Source organism: Mytilus galloprovincialis, chromosome 2 (assembly GCF_965363235.1).
Source record: "Mytilus galloprovincialis chromosome 2, xbMytGall1.hap1.1, whole genome shotgun sequence".
NCBI lineage: Eukaryota > Metazoa > Mollusca > Bivalvia > Mytilida > Mytilidae > Mytilus > Mytilus galloprovincialis.
In genome coordinates, this window is record NC_134839.1 from 71,724,583 (window position 1) to 71,747,287 (window position 22,705).

The following is a 22,705-nucleotide window of genomic DNA, read 5'->3' on the forward strand; positions in this document are numbered from 1 at the left end:
ATCTATGAAAGTATTGTCAATGTAACAGACCCTTGAGGATTTGAAAATAACATTTTAAAAAACTTAATGAAAAGAAATATCTAGATTGGAACAATGACCAGAGGGCAGTTTATATTGTAGTCTATAAACTTTTCTTCATAAGGAATAAGGTACAAACCTTTCATTCTGATCTTCAATGAAAGTACAACTTTATCATGTTTGTACAAAGTGAAAGTAAACCATTTACCTTACAACATGTACAAGCTACCATCTGGTATGAGTAATAATAATGATCTATCTTCAGGCAGTTTGACCTTATCATACAGGTCAAATTATAAATGCAATGCAATATGTCACTGCAGGGGAAAAGGTGTCAAATGTTTTGTGCTGAAAATGTGCAATAACTGTAGGGTATATGATTGTTTTTATTAACTTTGCATGTCAGCTGACAGTAACATCAGAGTTCACAGTTTCCTGTTTGTATTTACTCAAGTAGTTTCTTGTCTACATTTTATTGTGAAGTAACAAAAGAAATTGAACTAAACTCCTGTTTAAAGTGTTCTTTATATATACAGTCCGGAATTGATATTGAGCAGTTCTCCCATTTAGACCAGATAAAATACTTTGGGGTTCTAAGGTCAGACATGACATTGCATGGATTTGTTTAATCGTAAAACCCTTCTCAGATCCTCAAATTATATTCTATTATAAGTAATATCAAAACTTATTTGTTTAATGCAAAATGGAAATATTTATATGGAAATGTTTCTTAAAATGTTATGCTGTCCTCTTAAAGTTGATTTAAATGTTATGTATTTTGTGTTAAAAGCTTGCGGTTAACTTAATCCTCAGTTTACATTTGTTTGCTCTTCTGATAATAAATGATAAATTTCAACAAACATTCACAGTATAGAAACTAAAATTAGCTAGCAGATTTAGAAACAAGTTTATTTTGATATCATTGAAATCTAACTACCTTTCAAAAACTTTTCCAACTGGCAAAGTTTTCCTTTTGAAAAAAATCCTTAACCTGTAAATGATCTCCCTTGACTGTCTTTTTAAAAGTGCTGTCATCATTGCACAAGTTAGTTTTGAATGAATCGCATTCATTGAATAGGTTTACAAACAAAACAATCGTCTCAGTTCTGTACCCAAAACCTCACTACAAAACCTACCCTCCACAAAGGTTAGTTCCCATATAACTGATGTAATGATAAAATACACAGATTGTTTGATAGTTGGAAATGAATGCCTCAATCTCCCTTTATGAATCAGCGGAAAATACATATTTCTCAATAAACCTTTATTCAGTGGGTGTTTAAAGTATACACCAATGTCATGTATACAAACTAGTGATATAATCTACAAATTTTAAGCAATTAAATTGGTTGCGGTGAAAAGCATGTATCAACACTTTAATAATGCTTTGCATTTATTCAAAATTTACAGCTAACATTTTAATGAGATTATTTGGTGGATTGTATTAATCTTACTATGAAGTGAAATATTTCACAGTAAATAAAGCTTATAAGTATTAGTAAACATATTTTAAGTGTTTGAAAAGCCATTACACAGCTGAATAAAACATCAATTCAATACAATTTTATTTCCTGCAATATCCAATGATATATGTGTTGTATAAATACTGAATTTAATTGTCAAAATCAAAGTGAAAATCTTGTTACCTTGGCTATTGGAATGATTTTTTCGGTGGACACATCATTTAAATTTAAACATACCTTAAAACCACTTCAAATATCAACAGAAATAAAGCAAGTTTGCTTAAGTTTGTTTCATGATGGAAACATCTGACAGCAGAACTGTCTGCATTAATGATTGTGATAAGAAACATGTTGATAGCCATCAATCATAACCCAACGCTGACCCCTCATCTAACAACCAGACTTGTTTAGCTTCTTACTCATAACATTTAGTTTCCAAAAAATTTAGTCTACCAAAGTAAAGTAGCTTTCAATACAAGGTGAAAGATGATAGATAAATATAATTATTTTGATTGTGATAAATCACATAAATAATAAGATGATCGATAGGTGCTAGCTCAATGTCCAGTTGCAAATATCTCATACATTTTCAGGACAACCAATAATAGGTCCGAGACCACAATTATTTCTTAGTGCATTTCTTTTAGACAATAAATGTTAATTAAAAAAATCCCACCTGCGCTTTCTCAAGAAAATTTTTACAGTGTGTTGCACTACTCTTGGAACAAATTATATCAAAATAATAGAAAACTTCTTTGGCTCTAACTCAAAATATGGACAATTTTATGTTAAGGGGGTCTTGAAATCTTTTGACAGCTTCCGAAGTGCTTATTTCTAACCTTTTTCGACTAGACCAAATCACTACTTTACTTTAAAATGCATGACTCAAATTATTTGACAGTGTCATTTCACCCCTTGACTTTCTATTTGAGCCATAAAACATGGAGAAATACATTTGGAAGGGGTATACAAAAAATTGGCAAGTAACACACTGTCCACACTAGGGACTACATTTGTGGACAACGACAATTGTGGTCTCGGACCAATAACAAATGTCACTGTTATGTATACAAAGTAAAAGTCACAATCATATATTATACTATCCTTGTATATTATTAGTCTTACATTCTCTTGTTTTGCTTTATAAACATCTTATCACTTAATGGAAGTCACATAAGACACTTTGCGAAATATAAAAACACTCACAAGAATTTACTCATAACATATAAATATAAAATATACAGATTTTAGAGGAGGCTTTCATTCTTAAAATGTGTATTTTTCCCCTTTCTTTAAAGTTTTGACAATATATAATGAAAGAATTCAAAGTTTTGAAAATAATATATAATGAAAGAATTCAAAGTTTTGACAATAATATCTAATTAAAGAATTTGAGTTTTAGGTAAAGGAAGGTTTCAAGTGATTTATCCCCCTCCCAATCCAAATGAGATTGATAAAAATTCTGCAAATTCTGATAATCTGTAGGCACGGTAATATTTAAGAGTCCACAGATTGAGCTGACATTAAATTTGTAAAATGTAATGCAGATAGTAGGTTGTTTAAAAAGTAACATGCCCTACCTTCATTCAATGTGCTGATAAATCCACTGATAAAAATACATACACAGCACAAAGAATGACTGAGCTTACAAAAATGTGTAATGTGTTTGCAAATAATTTATATCACTGCAGGATTTATGATTTTTTATGAATCTGCCAAGATCTTATGCTAAACATGATTTAAATACATTGTGTTTTATATAATGATATATCATCTCTGTATTAATGATCAAAAGAATATTAATAAATGTGAAACTTTTATTTGTTAAAAATAATTTCCAGCCATCTGCTTTAACTAATCTTTTGCAACTGTGCCAGGGAGAGACAGGAAAGTTTATATTTATGATCAAGGCAACCCAATTTATTACCCATAGTTCAGAAACTTATGATCCTAATCTTTAGAACCCAAACAAATCCAAATAATGAACTGAATTAGTCAATTTCAGAACCTTGGAAGTCTCTATGACCAACAACATATTATGTCTCAGTTTAGGACCAATGCTGAACTGAACATGATGAAGATATGGTTTTGAGATTTCATCGACCACATATATACATTGTACATGTATGTGTGAAATTTTCACTTTAAAACAAAACACTATTTTTTTTGCTTTGAGCTTTTAACCAAATTAAACCTATTCATAATACACAAAAACTTACTTATTTTTTAGAAATATAAAACCAAACATCTATATCAATAGGTCACCTTGATCTAGATTGCATTCCATTGAATAAAATGAACAATCCATGTGAACCTTTATGATGAATGAAACATTAATCTCACTGTTGCATAAAGAAAGTATGAATGATGATGAAAAAACAAAACATTTTGACCCACATAAAAGTTATTTTGAGTTTCTGTTTTCTAAAAATATAAACAACACCAGCAATATCAAGTACCAATGTCTTCAACTTAAATATGCTGAATACCAAGATTGCACTTCAAAGAAAATTGAATCTGTTATTCCCAATCAAACACTTCAAGACAAAGCAATTGTATTAATCAATTTCATCTGTTAGTCTACAAAAATTTAATTCCAGTATGTACTGAATGGTACCAGAACTGATTTTTGTTTAAAAACAAAAAGTTTAAAATGAACACTAACAGGTGAAAGTGATGAGTCAACAAAAAGAATCAATAGGCTGATAATCTATAGAAAAATCTTACTTAATCAATGGCTGTAAATTAAGGTGTGATAACACATCTATTTTCCTTTTAAAAATTAAAGATTACAACAGCAACAACCTGTCACTCATGTTAGAGATACGGAAGTGGAGGTATGGACCTGAACACACCATTGACAGGTCCAGAGGTAGTTCTGAGGTTTTACCACCCCCCCCCCCCCCCCCCCCCTAATTTCTTCTTTTCTAGATGTAGGAAAAATCTCAATCATGAACTTCTCAACATCAGCTGAGAATCCAGGAATCCCTTTTTTGAGGCCCCGACCCCTCCCCACCCATCTTTTATAACTTTCTAGACACCACAAAAAAGCGTTACTCTAAGAATGTTGGAATCAATCATTGGAGTAACTCTTTTCTTTCAATTAGAAGGGAAGTGTGAATTTTTTTTTCTTCTTTTAAAAAAAAACAAAGTTCATACATGTTATTTATGTACATGGAAGCCAAATAAGTTTGGACAGCATCCATAACAGATATAATTTTCCAGTTCATTCAATTAACATATTGTTCTATATATGCACAATCAATATATATTACATACATAGATATTTATAATTGCTATCCTTTTCAGTAATTAATCACCTAATGTGATTCCATTATTGTATCAATTTCTCCACAGACTTCAAAGAAGAGAATTAATCAGATAATACAGTTCTAACATATTGCCCATGTAACCAAGAGGCCCCCAGGTATCATGTACGATTGGCTTCCTTCCTGTCTAGCCATTACATCTAAATGTAAGACCTGATGTAACTGATTGTGTCAGATAAATTAATATAATAATCAACCAGGTAACCAGAAATTGTAAAATGCACAACTGCAATCTTTAAAAGTAACAATTTTTATTGGAAAATGCATGCCTTGATCATTCTCTGAAACAACCTTTACTAATATGAAATACCTTCTTAAATCAAACATCATTGATTTTTAGTTATAGATGATTCTCCATATATATATACATGTAGATTAACTATGAAACTATATTTAACTGTATAAAACGGATACAAGAAATCTTATAATAATATTTCCTGATGTATTAAAACTTTCACTTTTATCTAAATATTAAGTGGAATACTTACAACTTAAATTTTGCAAGATCATGCTTTTTTTAAATGCTGGTTGTGTTTATAAAAATGTTATATTTCAAACTCTTGGATAATATATATGGAAATCAGGGGTTTCATTATCTTTCATGTTGACTGGTACTTTCCACGTTTCTAGGTGGTACTTTTCAATTTATTCCATGAATATCTTATATAAAAATTCCTACATTTAGGCGGTACTTGTCGATAGCATAGGAGGATAAAAGTACCGGGTACCGCCTCCTAATGAATGGCCTGGGAAATACAAATATTTATTTTATTGAACGCTAATGGTATTTTCAATGAAACTCTGAAATTAAACTTGAAAAAGCTTTTAATTCTCATTTACCTGAAGTCATTGTAAAAATATCTTATCACAATTTGAGTCCACATTAAAAATTCCAGAAGTCTTGAGAGATAAATGTATATTTGTAAACACAGCTGGTCCCTACAGTCCACTAACATGTAGGTACTTGGTCTTTAAACAGGGGTCTATCATTCATTCAAAACAGACTTGTATATAACATGATTTAATCACTGTGTAATATCTAGCATTCAGATTTATTCATCCGTGAATTGACCCTCATTGATTTCATAAAGTGTAGAGTATATTTTAAATGCCTTAAATACACACATTAACATAATACCCAATGTTTGAATGCAGAATATATCCACCATTTGTTTCAATTAATTAGGTTCCTTTCCAAGTCTTAAGGTCACAATTATTACGATACAATAAACTAATATAACATTAAATACATCATTGTTTGGGGGAAATTGCTTATATATAGTCGGTACCTTTTTTAAATCAAAAAACACAAAATTTTAAATAATTTGAAAATTGTTTAATAAGGGAAAATTTGATGCAATAATGATGTTCAGAAGAAAATGTTATTGTCTTATATTACTTTATTGTCATTTATACTCCACAAAAATAAGCATTTTTTTTTTTTAATTCATCCCTTATTTGCCAAAGGTACTATATATACCTTCATCTTGGGGAAATAATACACAACTATGAATCATAAAAAATGTAACTGTAAGTCTTTTAACATATATACATATGAATCGCTAATAAAATATTGAACCTGAATCTGGTATTTATTCAGAGAAAAGATCTTGAGATGATATTTTATTCAAATTCTGTTTATGAGTGTCCATTAATAAGTCATCAATTAGGACAATATTAATCAACAAAATTCATGTTATGTCAAAAGATGGGAGTCTCTGAGATGCCTATAAATATCAAATACCATTAGCAGTAAAACTCTTTTCAAATAAAAGGGGGGAAATAAAAATTTTGTGAATGTCCAGAACTTTTGTCAAAGCTGGACTAATGTACACGCATCGCAAAACAGATTTTAACAAGTAACAGTTTAACTGTCACATATTTTACACAACAAATATGTATAAAAACTTCCATGAACAGAGAAAATGATAATAAAATCCATACTAACCACGCTTCATGTTATTACAAGTGTCCTGTTCCTGTTATTAAATACTATACATATTAGGTCAAAAATCCAATTGAGTCATCATCATCACATCAATACAGTCCCAATTAAAATTTAGTAAACTATTGGAGGGAATGTCCATTTTAACAATGACTGCCTCTGTCAACTACTTCATCTATTTTTAGAAATCTCCTAGAAATATTGATCTGCAGCACATGGCAATAAAAATGAAACAAAAATGCAGAGGTTCAACTGGGGAAACTTAAAGGTTAAGATGGAAGAAAAAAAGTACTGATTTTCTTTCTAATTTGAAATTGGGAATAAAGAATGTCCAATGTGTCAGAGTCATATATATTATACATATATATAACTCGTCTAAACATCAACCCAACAATGTTAGATCTATGACCGATGGACAGACAGACGGACAGACAGAGTGCAGGAGAGGACTTATAAACCAATCAATATATAATTTCAGTTTAGTGTTAACAGCAACAATATTTGATAATTATTTGATATGCTTCATCATAAAAGTACTGAAAGACCCCCATCATAAGTTATTGAAATCTATAATTTTGCATTAATCATTACATCAATGTGTAAATTAAATACACCAAATAGGAGCCAACACCCTTATAGGTGTATCCAATACTCACAACCTAAAGCTGTTCTAAAGTCAACACGGTTTTCATAGTCAACAAGCATGACTATTTGTGTTTAGACATGGCTAGGGAGTATGGTTGTTATTTGTGTACCATATATATTGCCATGTCTTTTGAAAAGATAAAGTTTATTCTGGTCATTTTGCTATAAACTAGCTTTGATAAAGAGGACTTTCTGATAGTCAGCCTTTATTTTTGGTCAGATCTCTGATTCAATCAAATAATCACTTCATTTAAATCCAAAACAAGTAAATATGAATGAACCTTGAGTACCAGTGAGTAAATTGTACAGCAGCTATCATATCAGGGTACTCTAAAGGGTCAGTTTCAAACAACTGATGACACTATCTTGCATTATACATTCAGCCTGTTTAAATTACAGGAGCAATGCATTCATTTACATAGTAACTCAGAGTCTATGGCCTTTTTAGAAAAAATAAAACCACAGTGACACACGAAAGACATTATCAACTGACTTATGAAACTGATGATGTACCATATCAGTATCAGGAAGGTTGGCCTCATTTTATGTTAACAGATGAGGAAATATTTTTTCCTCTTCCTGTTCATCCATGTACTTGTAACAATAGTTCAACTATTGTGAGAATTACTCTGGAATTATAAGCTTCCACTCTGTCAGTTCATTTTAAAATAAAAGTTTGAATGTCCCTTTGGTATATTTTGTCTCACTTTTACTTTCATTTTAACAATTTTTTATTGAATGTCCCTTTGGTATCTTTTGTCTCTCTTTTACTTTCATTTTAACAATTTATTATTGAATGTCCCTTTGGTATCTTTTGTCTCTCTTTTACTTTCATTTTAACAATTTTTTATTGAATGTCCCTTTGGTATCTTTTGTCTCTCTTTTACTTTCATTTTAACAATTTATTATTGAATGTCCCTTTGGTATCTTTTGTCTCTCTTTTACTTTCATTTTAACAATTTATTATTGAATGTCCCTTTGGTATCTTTTGTCTCTCTTTTACTTTCATTTTAACAATTTTTTATTGAATGTCCCTTTGGTATCCTTTGTCTCACTTTTACTTTCATTTTAACAATTTATTATTGAATGTCCCTTTGGTATCCTTTGTCTCACTTTTACTTTCATTTTAACAATTTATTATTGCATGTCCCTTTGGTATCTTTTGTCTCACTTTTACTTTCATTTTAACAATTTATTATTGAATGTCCCTTTGGTATCTTTTGTCTCACTTTTACTTTCATTTTAACAATTTATTATTGAATGTCCCTTTGGTATCTTTTGTCTCACTTTTACTTTCATTTTAACAATTTATTATTGAATGTCCCTTTGGTATCTTTTGTCTCTCTTTTACTTTCATTTTAACAATTTATTATTGAATGTCCCTTTGGTATCTTTTGTCTCTCTTTTACTTTCATTTTAACAATTTATTATTGAATGTCCCTTTGGTATCCTTTGTCTCACTTTTACTTTCATTTTAACAATTTATTATTGAATGTCCCTTTGGTATCTTTTGTCTCACTTTTACTTTCATTTTAACAATTTATTATTGAATGTCCCGTTGTCTCACTTTTACTTTCATTTTAACAATTTATTATTGAATGTCCCTTTGGTATCCTTTGTCTCACTTTTACTTTCATTTTAACAATTTATTATTGAATGTCCCTTTGGTATCTTTTGTCTCACTTTTACTTTCATTTTAACAATTTATTATTGAATGTCCCTTTGGTATCCTTTGTCTCACTTTTACTTTCATTTTAACAATTTATTATTGCATGTCCCTTTGGTATATTTTGTCTCACTTTTACTTTCATTTTAACAATTTATTATTGAATGTCCCTTTGGTATCTTTTGTCTCACTTTTACTTTCATTTTAACAATTTATTATTGAATGTCCCTTTGGTATCTTTTGTCTCACTTTTACTTTCATTTTAACAATTTATTATTGAATGTCCCTTTGGTATCTTTTGTCTCTCTTTTACTTTCATTTTAACAATTTATTATTGAATGTCCCTTTGGTATCCTTTGTCTCACTTTTACTTTCATTTTAACAATTTATTATTGAATGTCCCTTTGGTATCTTTTGTCTCACTTTTACTTTCATTTTAACAATTTATTATTGAATGTCCCTTTGGTATATTTTGTCTCACTTTTACTTTTATTTTAACAATTTATTATTGCATGTCCCTTTGGTATCTTTTGTCTCACTTTTACTTTCATTTTAACAATTTATTATTGAATGTCCCTTTGGTATCTTTTGTCTCACTTTTACTTTCATTTTAACAATTTATTATTGAATGTCCCTTTGGTATCCTTTGTCTCACTTTTACTTTCATTTTAACAATTTATTATTGAATGTCCCTTTGGTATCAATATAATACAGAGACAAAGACTTAAAATGTTTAATCTTGTTTTACCAAAACAAGCAAGAAGAATCTGTTAAATTAAACAGTTAATGACAATGCATTGAATGCAGGATTCAAGTTTTTGTAAAACAACATTTTCAGTCTGGAAACCCAAAAAACAGGAATATACAACTTCAGTCAACATTTGGAAACCTAGATATTATTATATATTGTTATCATAATAAAACATATAAGATCATTCAGATTACATGTGGTGACAACTTGAAACTAAGAAACTATAGGCTCTTTGTTATTATTGAGTATGAAATATATTATTAAAAATACTTGAAAAGTTTTTTTTTCAATGGACATAATTGTGATCAAATATTTATTTCTAGAATTCAAAATTGTTGAAATCTAAAAAAGAGATATATATTCATGCCAAAATAATTGATTATTTTTTTTTATATTATAACAGTTACGTATTCCTTACCTTCAGTGTTGAACAAATAAAAGCTGTATTTACTTTACAGGAAACTGAAATTTGTGTTAAACCAATCCTCTGTAGTTTTGTCAAGGAGCTTTGTATTAATAAATTACCTATATACACAAACTACTATAGAATACATTTACATACAGAACTAACCTTTAAGTTAATATACTGTGTATTAAACACATTAAATACTTCCCTTCACACTTTCAGATCAACACTTTACAATTTATTTATGACGTCAGATTACCTATTGCAAATTTTAAAAACTTCATCATTTTTACATATTTATGTCAAGGATGGTGAATTTCGAAAGGAGTGATGTTTATGAAATATGATTAAGATCTGCCCACAATTTTTATTGTTCAGAAACATTACATAAATTTCAATGAGATAAATATTACAAACACATTTATCCTAATTATCATCAGTTTTATTCTGAATGTCAACAGGTCTTCTGTGGCCTAAAGCAAACCAGTTTATTTTTTACATATTTCATATAAATCTTTTATGTATAATTTTTATAGTTTATAACTAAAAAGTTTCTAAAAAGTATTTACTGTTTGTCCTATGGAAACTTTTGACTAGCACAGCATGCTGATTTGTGTGATATCAAAATTGTGAATTGTTATCTTTTCAAAAAATTATTTATAGATCTTAAAATTTGAAACAACTGAATACTACATCTTAGGGTTTGCATTGATATTTCATGGAGTAAATCACTTTTAAGAAAGCAAAAAACAGACACTTGGTCTTAGAGTACTAAATCAAAATAAAGTGTTCATATAAATCTGAGTTCTGAAAGACTGATTCAAAAATCGAACACAAGCAGAAACCAGTAAATGTCAAATACTGAAGGCCTTTCTGTTTAAGTTTTTAAGGTGTACAAGACGGTATAGAGGTTTGAAGAAAGGGAAACGGACAGAAAGTCACAGGACATAAAGTCACAAATGTGGTAGGACAAAAAGTCACAAATAACCTGTTGACAATTGTTTGAATATGTAAGAGTATAGTCCCATTTCATGTATAAGTTTTACAAGACATACCTACAGAGGTTTTGGAGATATAGTCTGATTTCATGTTTAAAATTCTAAAAGACAGACCTATAGAGGATATAGTCCAATTTCAAGTTTAAGTATTACAAGACATACCTATAGAGGTTTGAAGATATAGTCCTAATTCATGTATAAGTTTTACAAGACATACCTATAGAGGTTTGAAGATATAGTCCAATTTCAAGTTTAAGTATTACAAGACATACCTATAGAGGTTTGAAGATATAGTCCTAATTCATGTATAAGTTTTACAAGACATACCTATAGAGGTTTGAAGATATAGTCCAATTTCAAGTTTAAGTTTTACAAGACATACCTATAGAGGTTTGAAGATATAGTCCTAATTCATGTATAAGTTTTACAAGACATACCTATAGAGGTTTGAAGATAAAGTCCAATTTCATGTTTACGTTCTACAAGACATATACCTATAGAGGTTTGAAGATCTATAGATATAGGAAGATGTGGTATGAGTGCCTATGAGACAACTCTCCATCCAAGTAACAATTTATAAGAGTAAACCATTATAGGTCAAGGTGACAGCCTTGGCTCACACAGAAAAGCAAGCTATAAAGGGCCCCAAAAATTACTATTGTAAAACCATTCAAATGGGAATTGCCCAATTTCATGTTTTAAAATTTAAGTTCTACAAAGGTTTGAAGATATAGTCCAATTTCATGTTTTAAGTTCTACAAAACGTACCTATAGAGGTTTGAAGATATAGTCCAATTTCCTGCATCTCTATACTTTTCCCATTCAATGCTATTATAATCATATCTGCCAATTTTGTCATAATTCCTGCCAAGACTTGATAGTCAAATCTTTCCAATCAAAAGTATGTAAGATTGTACAATCAGTTTGCCAATTTCAACAGTAAAATATCTCAATAAAATTATCCTTGTAATCCGTTCTTGGGTAAAATTACTTCAATTATGACATAAAAATTGTCCAATTTATAATAGAAGATAATTTATAAGCCTGAACATTTATCAGATAAGTCAGGACAGGTTTAACTAATTAAATTAATTACATAATTAATCTTTTAATCTGTTGATGATATTAACACTCACATTAATCATCCTGACATAATTTAATTGCCATAATAAATTTTTAATAAAATAATCTGACCATCTGACAGTTACAAAAAATAACCAAGGTGTCTTAGAATAAATGTGTTGTTACTTTTGCTTCTGTGACAAGTATGAAAATTTTACTTATATAACAACAAAAAATTGGCTATATTGAATATCAAAATAAAACATGACCAGTCAAAAATATCTCCAAACTTTGTGAATAAATCTAAATTGTTTTTGCACTTCTTGAAACTTTATAAATACATTTAAAAGAAAATCTTAATTGGTATTTGTCTTTTACAAGTACCATTTTGAAAGTGTTTTAGCTTCAGCTAGAACTAAAAGGGAGAAATATTTACTAGATGTCCAAGAATTTTTTACAGCAAGTCTTCAAAATCTCTTATAGTGGTCTAGCATCAAATATAAATATAGGTAGATGTGATATGATTGCCAAAGGAGACCAAATGATTTGTGCATGTACAACCTACAACATTGAGCAAAACCCGTACGTTTTAAGCAAATTAAAGAAGTCATTATATAACTTTACAAGTATAGCCAATTTTTTGTATTCATGAAAGAATTTAGAACCTTTAGGATCTTAGTAAGTCATGGTATTGAAAAACCTGCCACAATAATTTACCAGTTATACATATATATATTGCTTTCACTGAAATCTAAAACTTCACCTATTCAGAAAGTGCTTTACTGTAACATGCAAGAAAGTAACATAATAACTTACTATAAAGATATATTACACACTTAGTGGATGAACCTAAATGCATAACAAAATTTCAAAACAATTAAAATTATTAAACGATGCATCATAGGCAGTTATGCATACACATGTATTTAGAATTCAAATTTATAGTGGTGCATGAAACATAACACAGAAAAAACAAAATTAATTCAGAGGGATAAAAGTTTTATATACATTAACAAAATAAAACCTGAACAAAATATACCAAGGCTGCATTAATTTTATTTTTAAACTTAAAATTGGCACATACTACACTAATCCAACTACTTTCGTCAAAGGATTTGCTCATAAATACCAACGGATTTAAATTCTTTACATAAATTTATGATTTTAAATCTACATGAATTACTGACTATTATTGTGTTATTCAGCCAATTGTTAACTGTGAATCAAATATTTTGTAACATTAAGTGTTTATTTATGTCAATAAATATAACCTGAAATTGATTACACAGCAATTCGTATTTATGCAAGTAAGCTAAACAGATATAATTTCAGATTATTTTCTTTAAGCCATTTACTACTATTCTATATCCAATGTAGTATTATATTTTAATAATATAAGAAATCTGCCATTTTAATTTATTTATTTATGAATAAAAAAGATAAAAACTATTTTTTTTATTAATGACAAAATTTAGTTCAAAGGTAACAGAGTAGTCTCCCCTTGTGATTCCAATAATATTGCTAGAATTACTTCCCTTTGATTGCTATATGTATTGTCAAATGAGAATAGATGTACAAGAAACCATTGTTTCAGAAGAGAAAAATCAAGTTGAAGAATAAGTTGTTTTTCTAAACAAACATTATTTGAAATTTTTTAAAAATTTGCAGCTTAAAAGTTCAACAAGCCTGTGTAACCACTCATTTAGTACATATATGAGTAATCCTGACTATGTACCTGTCAGATTTTCCACAAAGAAAAGAGTTTGTACTTTGATTTTTGGGGTTTTGGTACATATGATGTTCACAGAAATTTTGTCCAGATCTAATGCCTAATGTTTATATATTGTATATTTTAATTTGATCATAGAAGTTATTAAAGTGAAAGTTGATTGAGATTCATGTCTTGGTGTCAGACAAATCAACTGTTAAAAAATGTCCCTCCTCAGAACTCGGTGAAGAAATAATTATGTTTCTAAAATCCTGCACAAGTGCACCGGCTCACTGGAGTTCTCCATATTGATCACTATACCTTATGTCTGTTAACTGACATTTCATTCAAAGTCTTTTCCTTTCTGGTGCTGAACATATTTAATAACAAAGAAAAGTACACAACAAACTTGCTTTAACCTTTTACATTTTTATGTAAGCTCCAAAGATTATACAGACATTAGAGATTTCAAAAGGTAACAATCCCTTAATCCTTCAAGCTGAACTTATCCTTATCCTGAAGTGTTATGCTTTTTCTTGCAACACATTACATAACGATTTATTATAAATCAATACACAACAGACATATCAATCTGTTGGTATAGAGATGTCTGTATCTTACAGAAATATGTCAATCAAGGACACCTCTCTCCTTCCCTGTCTCAAGTTAATTGAAGTTATCATCACATTGCTCTCCTTATCAGACAAATCACCGTGGAAACTTTTATCCCGCCAAAGGGCAGAGATGTACTATTTCAACAGAACTGAATTTCAGCTGTTCAACAATGTACCGAGGCACACAATGAAAAAGATACCTATGAAGTATGAAGCAGAGTTGACAGCATCTGCTATTACTAATTAAAATTACTGTGCACCACTTTTTTTCACCAGTTGAAATTTTGAGCATGCCTAAACTTTAATATATATTATGTAGAATTAGATTTTTTCCTTCAAAATTTAATGTCAGTTTGGATTTTTTGCCTGATTTTTTAGTGTAAATTTTTGCAGACAGTTAATATCTTTTGATTGAGTTAACATTTCAATTAATATTTTATAGTGTGTCTTTCTATGTTGTGATGTTACAGTGACAGTTACACTATTGTTTCAGATAAGGGTGAAGGTTTGGTACCATTAAAACGTTTAACCCGCAGCAATTGTTTGCACCTGTCCTAAGTCAGAAATCTGATGATCAGTAGTTGTTGTTTGTTGATTTGGTTTCTAGTTTCTCATTTTCTATATCTAGATTAGACTGTTGGTTTTTCAGTTTGAATGGTTTTACACAAGTAATTTTAGGGGCCATTTATACAGTCTGCTTTATAGCTTGCTGTTCAGTGTGAGCCAAGGCTCTGTGTTGTTGACCTATAATGGTTTATTTTATAAATTGTGGCTTGGATGGAGAGCTGTCTCATTGGCACTCATACCACATCTACTTATATCTATATAAGACATATACTCTTAACCTTACCTGTAAAGTTCACATCCAGAGAGCAGTCTCCAATAGATTCATCTGCAGACATGGAAGATGTCAATACCCTTTGTAGAGACTTCCCTGACTTCGGCACCATTTGAACATTGAGGCTAGCTGGGGGATCTGATTGACGTTTAACCTTCTGGTCCTTTGAAATATTCTGTTCATTTTTTGATGGAGGAGACCATTGTTTCTGTTCCCTGTTTCTACTGACTTGTTCCCTGTCTCTCTGAACTGGTTCTCTATTTTCTACTCCTCTGTATGCAGATCTGGGAGATTCTACTCTGATCTGTATATTTGTTGGAGACACGGCTTTCATGGCTTGAGGTCGGTTATTATGCTCCATATCAGAGGGTGATCTATCATTCTCAATTTGTTTCTCTTTAAACCTACTATACACCTCTCGCTCAGACATATTGTTCTGTTCAATCGATCTGAGTATACGATTAGAAGTGGCATCAGATTTAAAACCACCATCAGTATCATCATGATTGCGATCATGGTCTTCTTTGCTAACTGAACCCGATTTAGACTTAGGACGTTTCAATAGGTTGAGGAATGACTGTCTGACTTTGCCACGAGAAAATCGCTGATTAGATCCTGTTTCTGAGTCCCTGCTCATCTGGCTACTTAGACTTGTTTTTGAACCTCTCTCTTTTCGTTGTTTTCTTGACATACGAGGTGACATTCTCCTAAAAAAGTTGCTGATACTACCACTTATTGTTCTTTTATGAGGAGTTAATTTATTACTATCCATTCCATCACGTGATGGTACAGAATTCGATCTCTCTGCCCTAATACCAATGTTTTGTGGTTCAGAAGCATAACGTTCATCGACAATGTTATCAGCACGCTGTTTGATTTCCGTAGAATAATTATCTCGAATTGCATGGCGATAGCTTATTGTTCTATCATTTTCCTCCATAGGTAAAACATGTTTGGGCAGACTCCTTTGTTTATTCAATGGTACTCGACCATTAGGAGCACCATTTTTCTTTGGTGCATCATTTACAAATTGCCCATCTACATTCTCCTTTTCTGGAGAGGAATATTCCTTGACAATCATCTCAGACATCTCTCTGATACGAGATTGATAATCTGTACTGTTATTGGCCATTTCGTTCTTATCTTCACCTGATAATGTTTGAACTTCGTAAGAATTTGAGCGTCTTACTGTCACAACTGAATCATAAGTAACATGTTTTGGACTTAATTTTCTAGTTAATGGACTTTTTGATCTACACCTATTAGATTTCAGACTAGAAATGGTAGGTGCAGGACTTGTTGACCTACTTGTTGACCTACTTCTGTCTAGTCTCTCAAGGGTTGTTACTGCACTGAAACTTGTTCTATATGGTTGAGGAACCCTATTTATAATTTCATCCTGTTCAAACTCTGAATCAAAGGTCAAAGAATTTTGTCTTGCTGGACTTTTTCCACGTGTTATATGATCAGCTATAATATGAGTGTCTTTGTTTTGTCTTCTGTCTAAAACAGACTGAGGAGACAAGGTGTCCATTGTGTTCTAGCCTGCTGGTCACACTTTTGGACACATTGTTGATGTTTGGTGGTATAAGCCATCTTGACTGTTTATCTGGAAAAATAAATAAAGAAAGAATTAAACATATGTTATTGTATGTGACATTACAGTACCTAAAACAAGAATGTGTCCTCAGTACACGAATGCCCCACTCGCACTATCATTTTCCATGTTCAGTGGACCGTGAAATTGGGGTAAAAACTCTAATTTGGCATTAAAATTAGAAAGATCATATCATAGGGAACATGTGTACTAAGTTTGAAGTCGATTGGACTTCAACTTCATCAAAAACTACCTTGACCAAAAACTTTAACCTGGAGCGGGACAGACGGACGAACGGACGCACAGACCAGAAAACATAATGCCCCTCTACTATCGTAGGTGGGGCATAAAAATCATACACTTTGAACCACTCTTGGTAAAAAACTAAAATAATATCATCCTGCTTTGTACCTGATAAAGTAACTCCATCTTTGTTTTTTTCTTTCCTTATTTTTTAGTTTCCACACACAAATATCAAATATATAAGTTTTAACCGCTGATGCATGCAAATGTAGAAATAAACATACATGAAGAGAAGGGAGAAAATGTTGAAAGTTGTGAAAACTTTTGTCTCAATCTTTTGCATAATCATTATTACAACAAAATGTGTCTAATCTAATCTTTCAAGCAAAACTGAGATATTAGCAGACCTCTACAAATAGGACTCAGAATTTATCAACATTTTCAACTGTCATGCTTCTTATTTATCTCTGTTAACATGATAACTGACATTATCGCTATTTTTTGCATTTTTCCTTTGATCTTCTTTAATGATAATTTTCATATCATCATACTCACTTGAGATGGAAAATTATCGCTAGAAACTAAGCATGCGCGTGGCGTTGCTAACGAAATTGACAACGTCGTCATAGGTAAAATAGCGATAAAAAGATTATCATTGTTCATCTCTACTCGATTGCTTTTCTCACTTTCGCTGTCCCGGCTCAAGCGAGAAAATCAATCTTGATGAGATGATCACCGATAACCTATAAATATCATAGATAGTGAGGGAAAACATAGCTGATATAATGTCATCAGCTATGATCAACTTTGAAAACTCACCATCAAAAGTACAATTGTAAGAGCACCAACTATTTAAAATTAATTCTATATATGAAAAAAAAGTTGTGTCATGAATATGTACATCATATCAATTCTTTTCCTTTAAAACATTGGAAGAAGTCATCTCTTGTACTGTGAGGGCTGCACAAATTGTATCATACTTGATGAATATGGGTTCATTTAAAAGGTGTCTATGCAATGGTCCATTATTAATAACACATTTGGAAGTCTTGTGCTACAATAAGGTCATTTGGAAATTAAAACAAGTGTGGAAACAGTATAATAAATATTTTCTATTCAATAAACATTTTCTTCCTAATTATCTAACAGCTCAATTATTACCTAAAACTCTATATTGTTAATGTATTTGTCAGCTTATTTCCTTGCAATATGATGTGGGCCATCTGTGCAGTAAGATTTTAAGCGTTTAATGGCCTAAATGAGACTTTAAGATGCAGCAGTATAAGAATTCATCTTCTATTGTTCTTTGTGTTGTGAATTAATGCTATATGTCCTTACTTTTCCATCAAAACAGAATATTAAAAAAGATATTGAAGTAACAAATCTTACTGATCACCATTTCCCTCCTATAATTAACATGATCTATTGTAACTAGTTTGACAATGCCAACTGGATTATAAATACCCATTGTAACTGCCCAAAGCAATGTATGTCCAAGAGAAAATCTTTTGCTTTGTTCTATACACATTAAAAAAAATATGTCAATTTCCAAAAAAAATTGTAATTAAGTTACTTACATTGACTTTAGTGGTTGTTTAGGTTTGCAGTATCACAATCCAAATGAAAAGATGAAAATTTAGTAAATGTAGGAAAGAAGAAAGAAAATTTGCTAGCAGGTACTATTACACACTACAGGTGAAAAAAGACCTAACTATACATAGCAAATGTATGAACACTTGTGGGTATTTAGCTATCGTAAATTTTGTCTCTGAATGACCATAGATCTGCTCCAAATAACTTTCTAAAATCAAGCAACAATCACTTATTAAATATGACGTCAAATTTTTAAAACTGTGATGTCAATTTTTACAGGAACTTGTGTGATTTTACATGCATAATGGCGGACAAATTTGCATACAAGTGTAAATACGTCTATTGTCTTCTAACTTGTTATCCAAATTTACCACCTGTCATTATAACCAACCAGGTATAGCTAACAAATTGTTTCTTCTAATGATGTAAAACAACTATGACACAAGTAACAGTTAATGGATGAATAAAATAGTCATACATCTGAATAAACAAAGCTTGATCTTTATGAAAAATCTAATTTCAAAAAGCTTTAAAGCAGAAAAGGCTTGTGGGAGTAACAAACAAACTAATTTGAATTTAAACACAACTAATTTTTATTACTATCTCCTAACAGATATTATATGTAAACCAGAATATCCCCTCTCTCCTTAAGAATGAGCTGTTATTAAAAGTTACCTTGTTAAACACTTATAGCAACAGAAAATAACCTAATTTTCTCTGCAAATTAGGCCATATAAGGTGTTAATAATGAGAACATGAGGTTAAGGTCAGTGAGGTAACACTAGTAACACTATTGAGAACTTGAGGTTAAGGTCAGTGAAGTGACACTAGTAGGACTGGTGAGAACCTGAGGTTAAGGTCAGTGAGGTATCACTAGTAGGACTGGTGAAAACATGAGGTTAAGGTCAGTGAGGTAACACTAGTAAGACTGATGAAAACATGAGGTTAAGGTCAGTGAGGTAACACTAGTAACACTATTGAGAACTTGAGGTTAAGGTCAGTGAGGTATCACTAGTAGGACTGGTGAAAACATGAGGTTAAGGTCAGTGAGGTAACACTAGTAAGACTGGTGAAAACATGAGGTTAAGGTCAGTGAGGTTACACTAGTAGGACTCGTGAAAACATGAGGTTTAGGTCAGTGAGGTAACACTAGTAAGACTGGTGAAAAGTTTCAAAACATGAGGTTAAGGTCAGAGAGGTAACACTAGTAAGACTGGTGAGAACATGAGGTCAAGGTCAGCCAGGATACACAAGTGAGACTGGTGAGAACTTGAGGTTAAGGTCAGTGATGTGACACTATAGTGTAAGACAGGTGAGCACATGAGGTTAAGGTCAGTGATGTAACACTAGTAGGACTGGTAAAAACATGAGGTTAAGGTCAGTGATGTTACACTAGTAAGACTGATGAAAACATGAGGTTAAGGTCAGTGATGTGACATTAGTAAGACAGGTGAGAACATGAGGTCAAGGTCAGTGAGTAACACTAGTAAGACTGGTGAGAACATGAGGTCAAGGTCAGTGAGGTAACACTTATAAGACAGGTGAGAACATGAGGTTAAGGTCAGTGAGGTTACATTAGTAAGACTGGTGAGAACATAAGGTTAAGGTCAGTGAGGTAACACTAGTAAGACTTTCATGTACATAGTTGGACAAACCTTAAACACAATACATTTTTTGTATGAAATTAAGTTTAAATATGTCTATACTTATCAAAGGTACCAGGCTTATATTTTGATACGCCAGAAGCATGTTTCATTTACATAACACTCATCAGTGACACTCAGATCACATATAGTTTAAAAGCTTAACAAATACAACTTGGAAGAGAATTGAGGACCCAAAATGTTGTGCCAAATACGGCTAAGGTTATCTAAGCCTGGTGATACCCTTGGGGACAAAACATCCACATCAACCTAGGCTAGTGGTGTAAATAGTTATTATCTTTTTACAATATGTGTTCTTTCCCCTGAATTTTATACATTACTACCATGACTACTGAGATAATATTGAAGTATTATATAACTTGTAACATATTGCATTATTATATGTGATCAAATCAATCTTCTCAATTATTCATACTTACAAACGAGGTGTGGTTCTTAAACAAATTTAGTCATTCAACAGTAAGTTAACAAATTAAGTATACCGACTTTTACTCCAACTCTCTGTTCACTACTGGTTATGTATAAATCTATTTTGTAAGATTTTGTTTTTTTCTTATCTTAACATAAATTAGCAATGACTGTATCTATCAATTACTTTTGTAACATTCCTTATCAAATGCATCAGGCAATCAATTTGGGAAAAAATTATGATGCATAGTCACTAATGTTATGTTGTTTTTTTTACCCATTTAGAATTTTGAAAATGTTATTTTAAAAGTAACCAGATGCTCCGCAGGGCGTAGCTTTATACGACCGCAGAGGTTGAACCCTGAACGGTTAGGGCAAGTATGGACACAACATTCAAGCTGGATTCAGCTCTAAATTTGGATTGTGATTAAATAGTTGACACAGCATAGGTTTCTGACACAGAATGAATGTGTTCTAATGAACTTAAAATTTTTGTTTCTCTTAGAGCAATTCACTATGCTGTTGAATATTAATCCTCTCAAAAAAATGTTTGAAGAAATTTTCTTTTTTATTTATGAAATTTCAAATGAGAAAAATTGAACCCAATTTTTTTAATCACATCCCCCTTTCCCTTATTCCAAAACTAATCTCAATTAAAATTTCTAATGGAGTTTGCAACAATAACTACTCATTTAAATACATCATAAAATATTAAGATGTAAAAAAACTGCTTGTTATCACTGAATGGTAAAGATTATTTTAATTTATCAGTTGGTAGTAAAAAGTGAATATACATTGTATATTGTATATAACAAAGATTTAAGTTGATTCTGGACAAAGAAAGATAACTCCAATTAAAAAAAAATCTTGCTATTGCACAATATTTTGCAATTAGATATTTCTTGCTTACTATTCTGGACAAAGAAAGATAACTCTAATTAAATTTTTTTTTGATATTTCACAATATTGTGCAATTAGATATTTCTTGCCATTGCGCAATACTGTGCAATTGAAAAGACTTGCTATTGCACAATACTTAATATAATAATTTTAGATCCTGATTTGGACCAACTTGAAAACTGGGCCCATAATAAAAAATCTAAGTACATTTTTGAATTCAGCATATCAAAGAACTTCAAGATTTCAATTTTTGTTAAAATCAGACTAAGTTTAATTTTGGACCCTTTGGACTTTAGTGTAGACCAATTTGAAAACAGGACCAAAAATGAAGAATCTACATACACAGTTAGATTTGGTATATCAAAGAACCCCATTTATTCAATTTTTGATGAAATCAAACAAAGTTTAATTTTGGACCCCGATTTGGACCAACTTGAAAACTGGGCCAATAATCAAGAATCTAAGTACATTTTTAGATTCAGCATATCAAAGAACCTAACTGATTCATTTTTTGTCAAAATCAAACTAAGTTTAATTTTGGACCCTTTGGACCTTAATGTAGACCAATTTGAAAACGGGACCAAAAGTTAAGAATCTACATACACAGTCATGACAGTTAGATTCAGCATATCAAAGAACCCCAATTATTCAATTTTGATGAAATCAAACAAAAGTTTAATTTTGGACCCTTTGGGCCCCTTATTATGTTGGGACCAAAACTCCCAAAATCAAACCCAACCTTTCTTTTATGGTCATAAACCTTGTGTTTAAATTTCATAGATTTCTATTTACTTATACTAACGTTATGGTGCGAAAACCAAGAAAAATGCTTATTTGGGTCCCTTTTTGGCCCCTAA

General features: G+C 30.9%; 1 protein-coding gene across 3 annotated transcripts in view; it reads right to left on the reverse strand.

Annotated features, from left to right (window-relative positions):
* LOC143064308 (uncharacterized) overlaps positions 1-22,705 on the reverse strand; it is a 68,665-nt gene that overhangs the window by 11,570 nt on the left and 34,390 nt on the right. For all 3 annotated transcript variants that reach the window (XM_076237048.1, XM_076237050.1, XM_076237049.1), the window contains one exon: positions 15,456-17,052. In XM_076237048.1, the coding sequence (XP_076093163.1) occupies positions 15,456-16,977 (1,522 nt within the window). In that variant the 5' untranslated portion in view covers positions 16,978-17,052. The remainder of the gene's footprint in view (positions 1-15,455; positions 17,053-22,705) is intronic.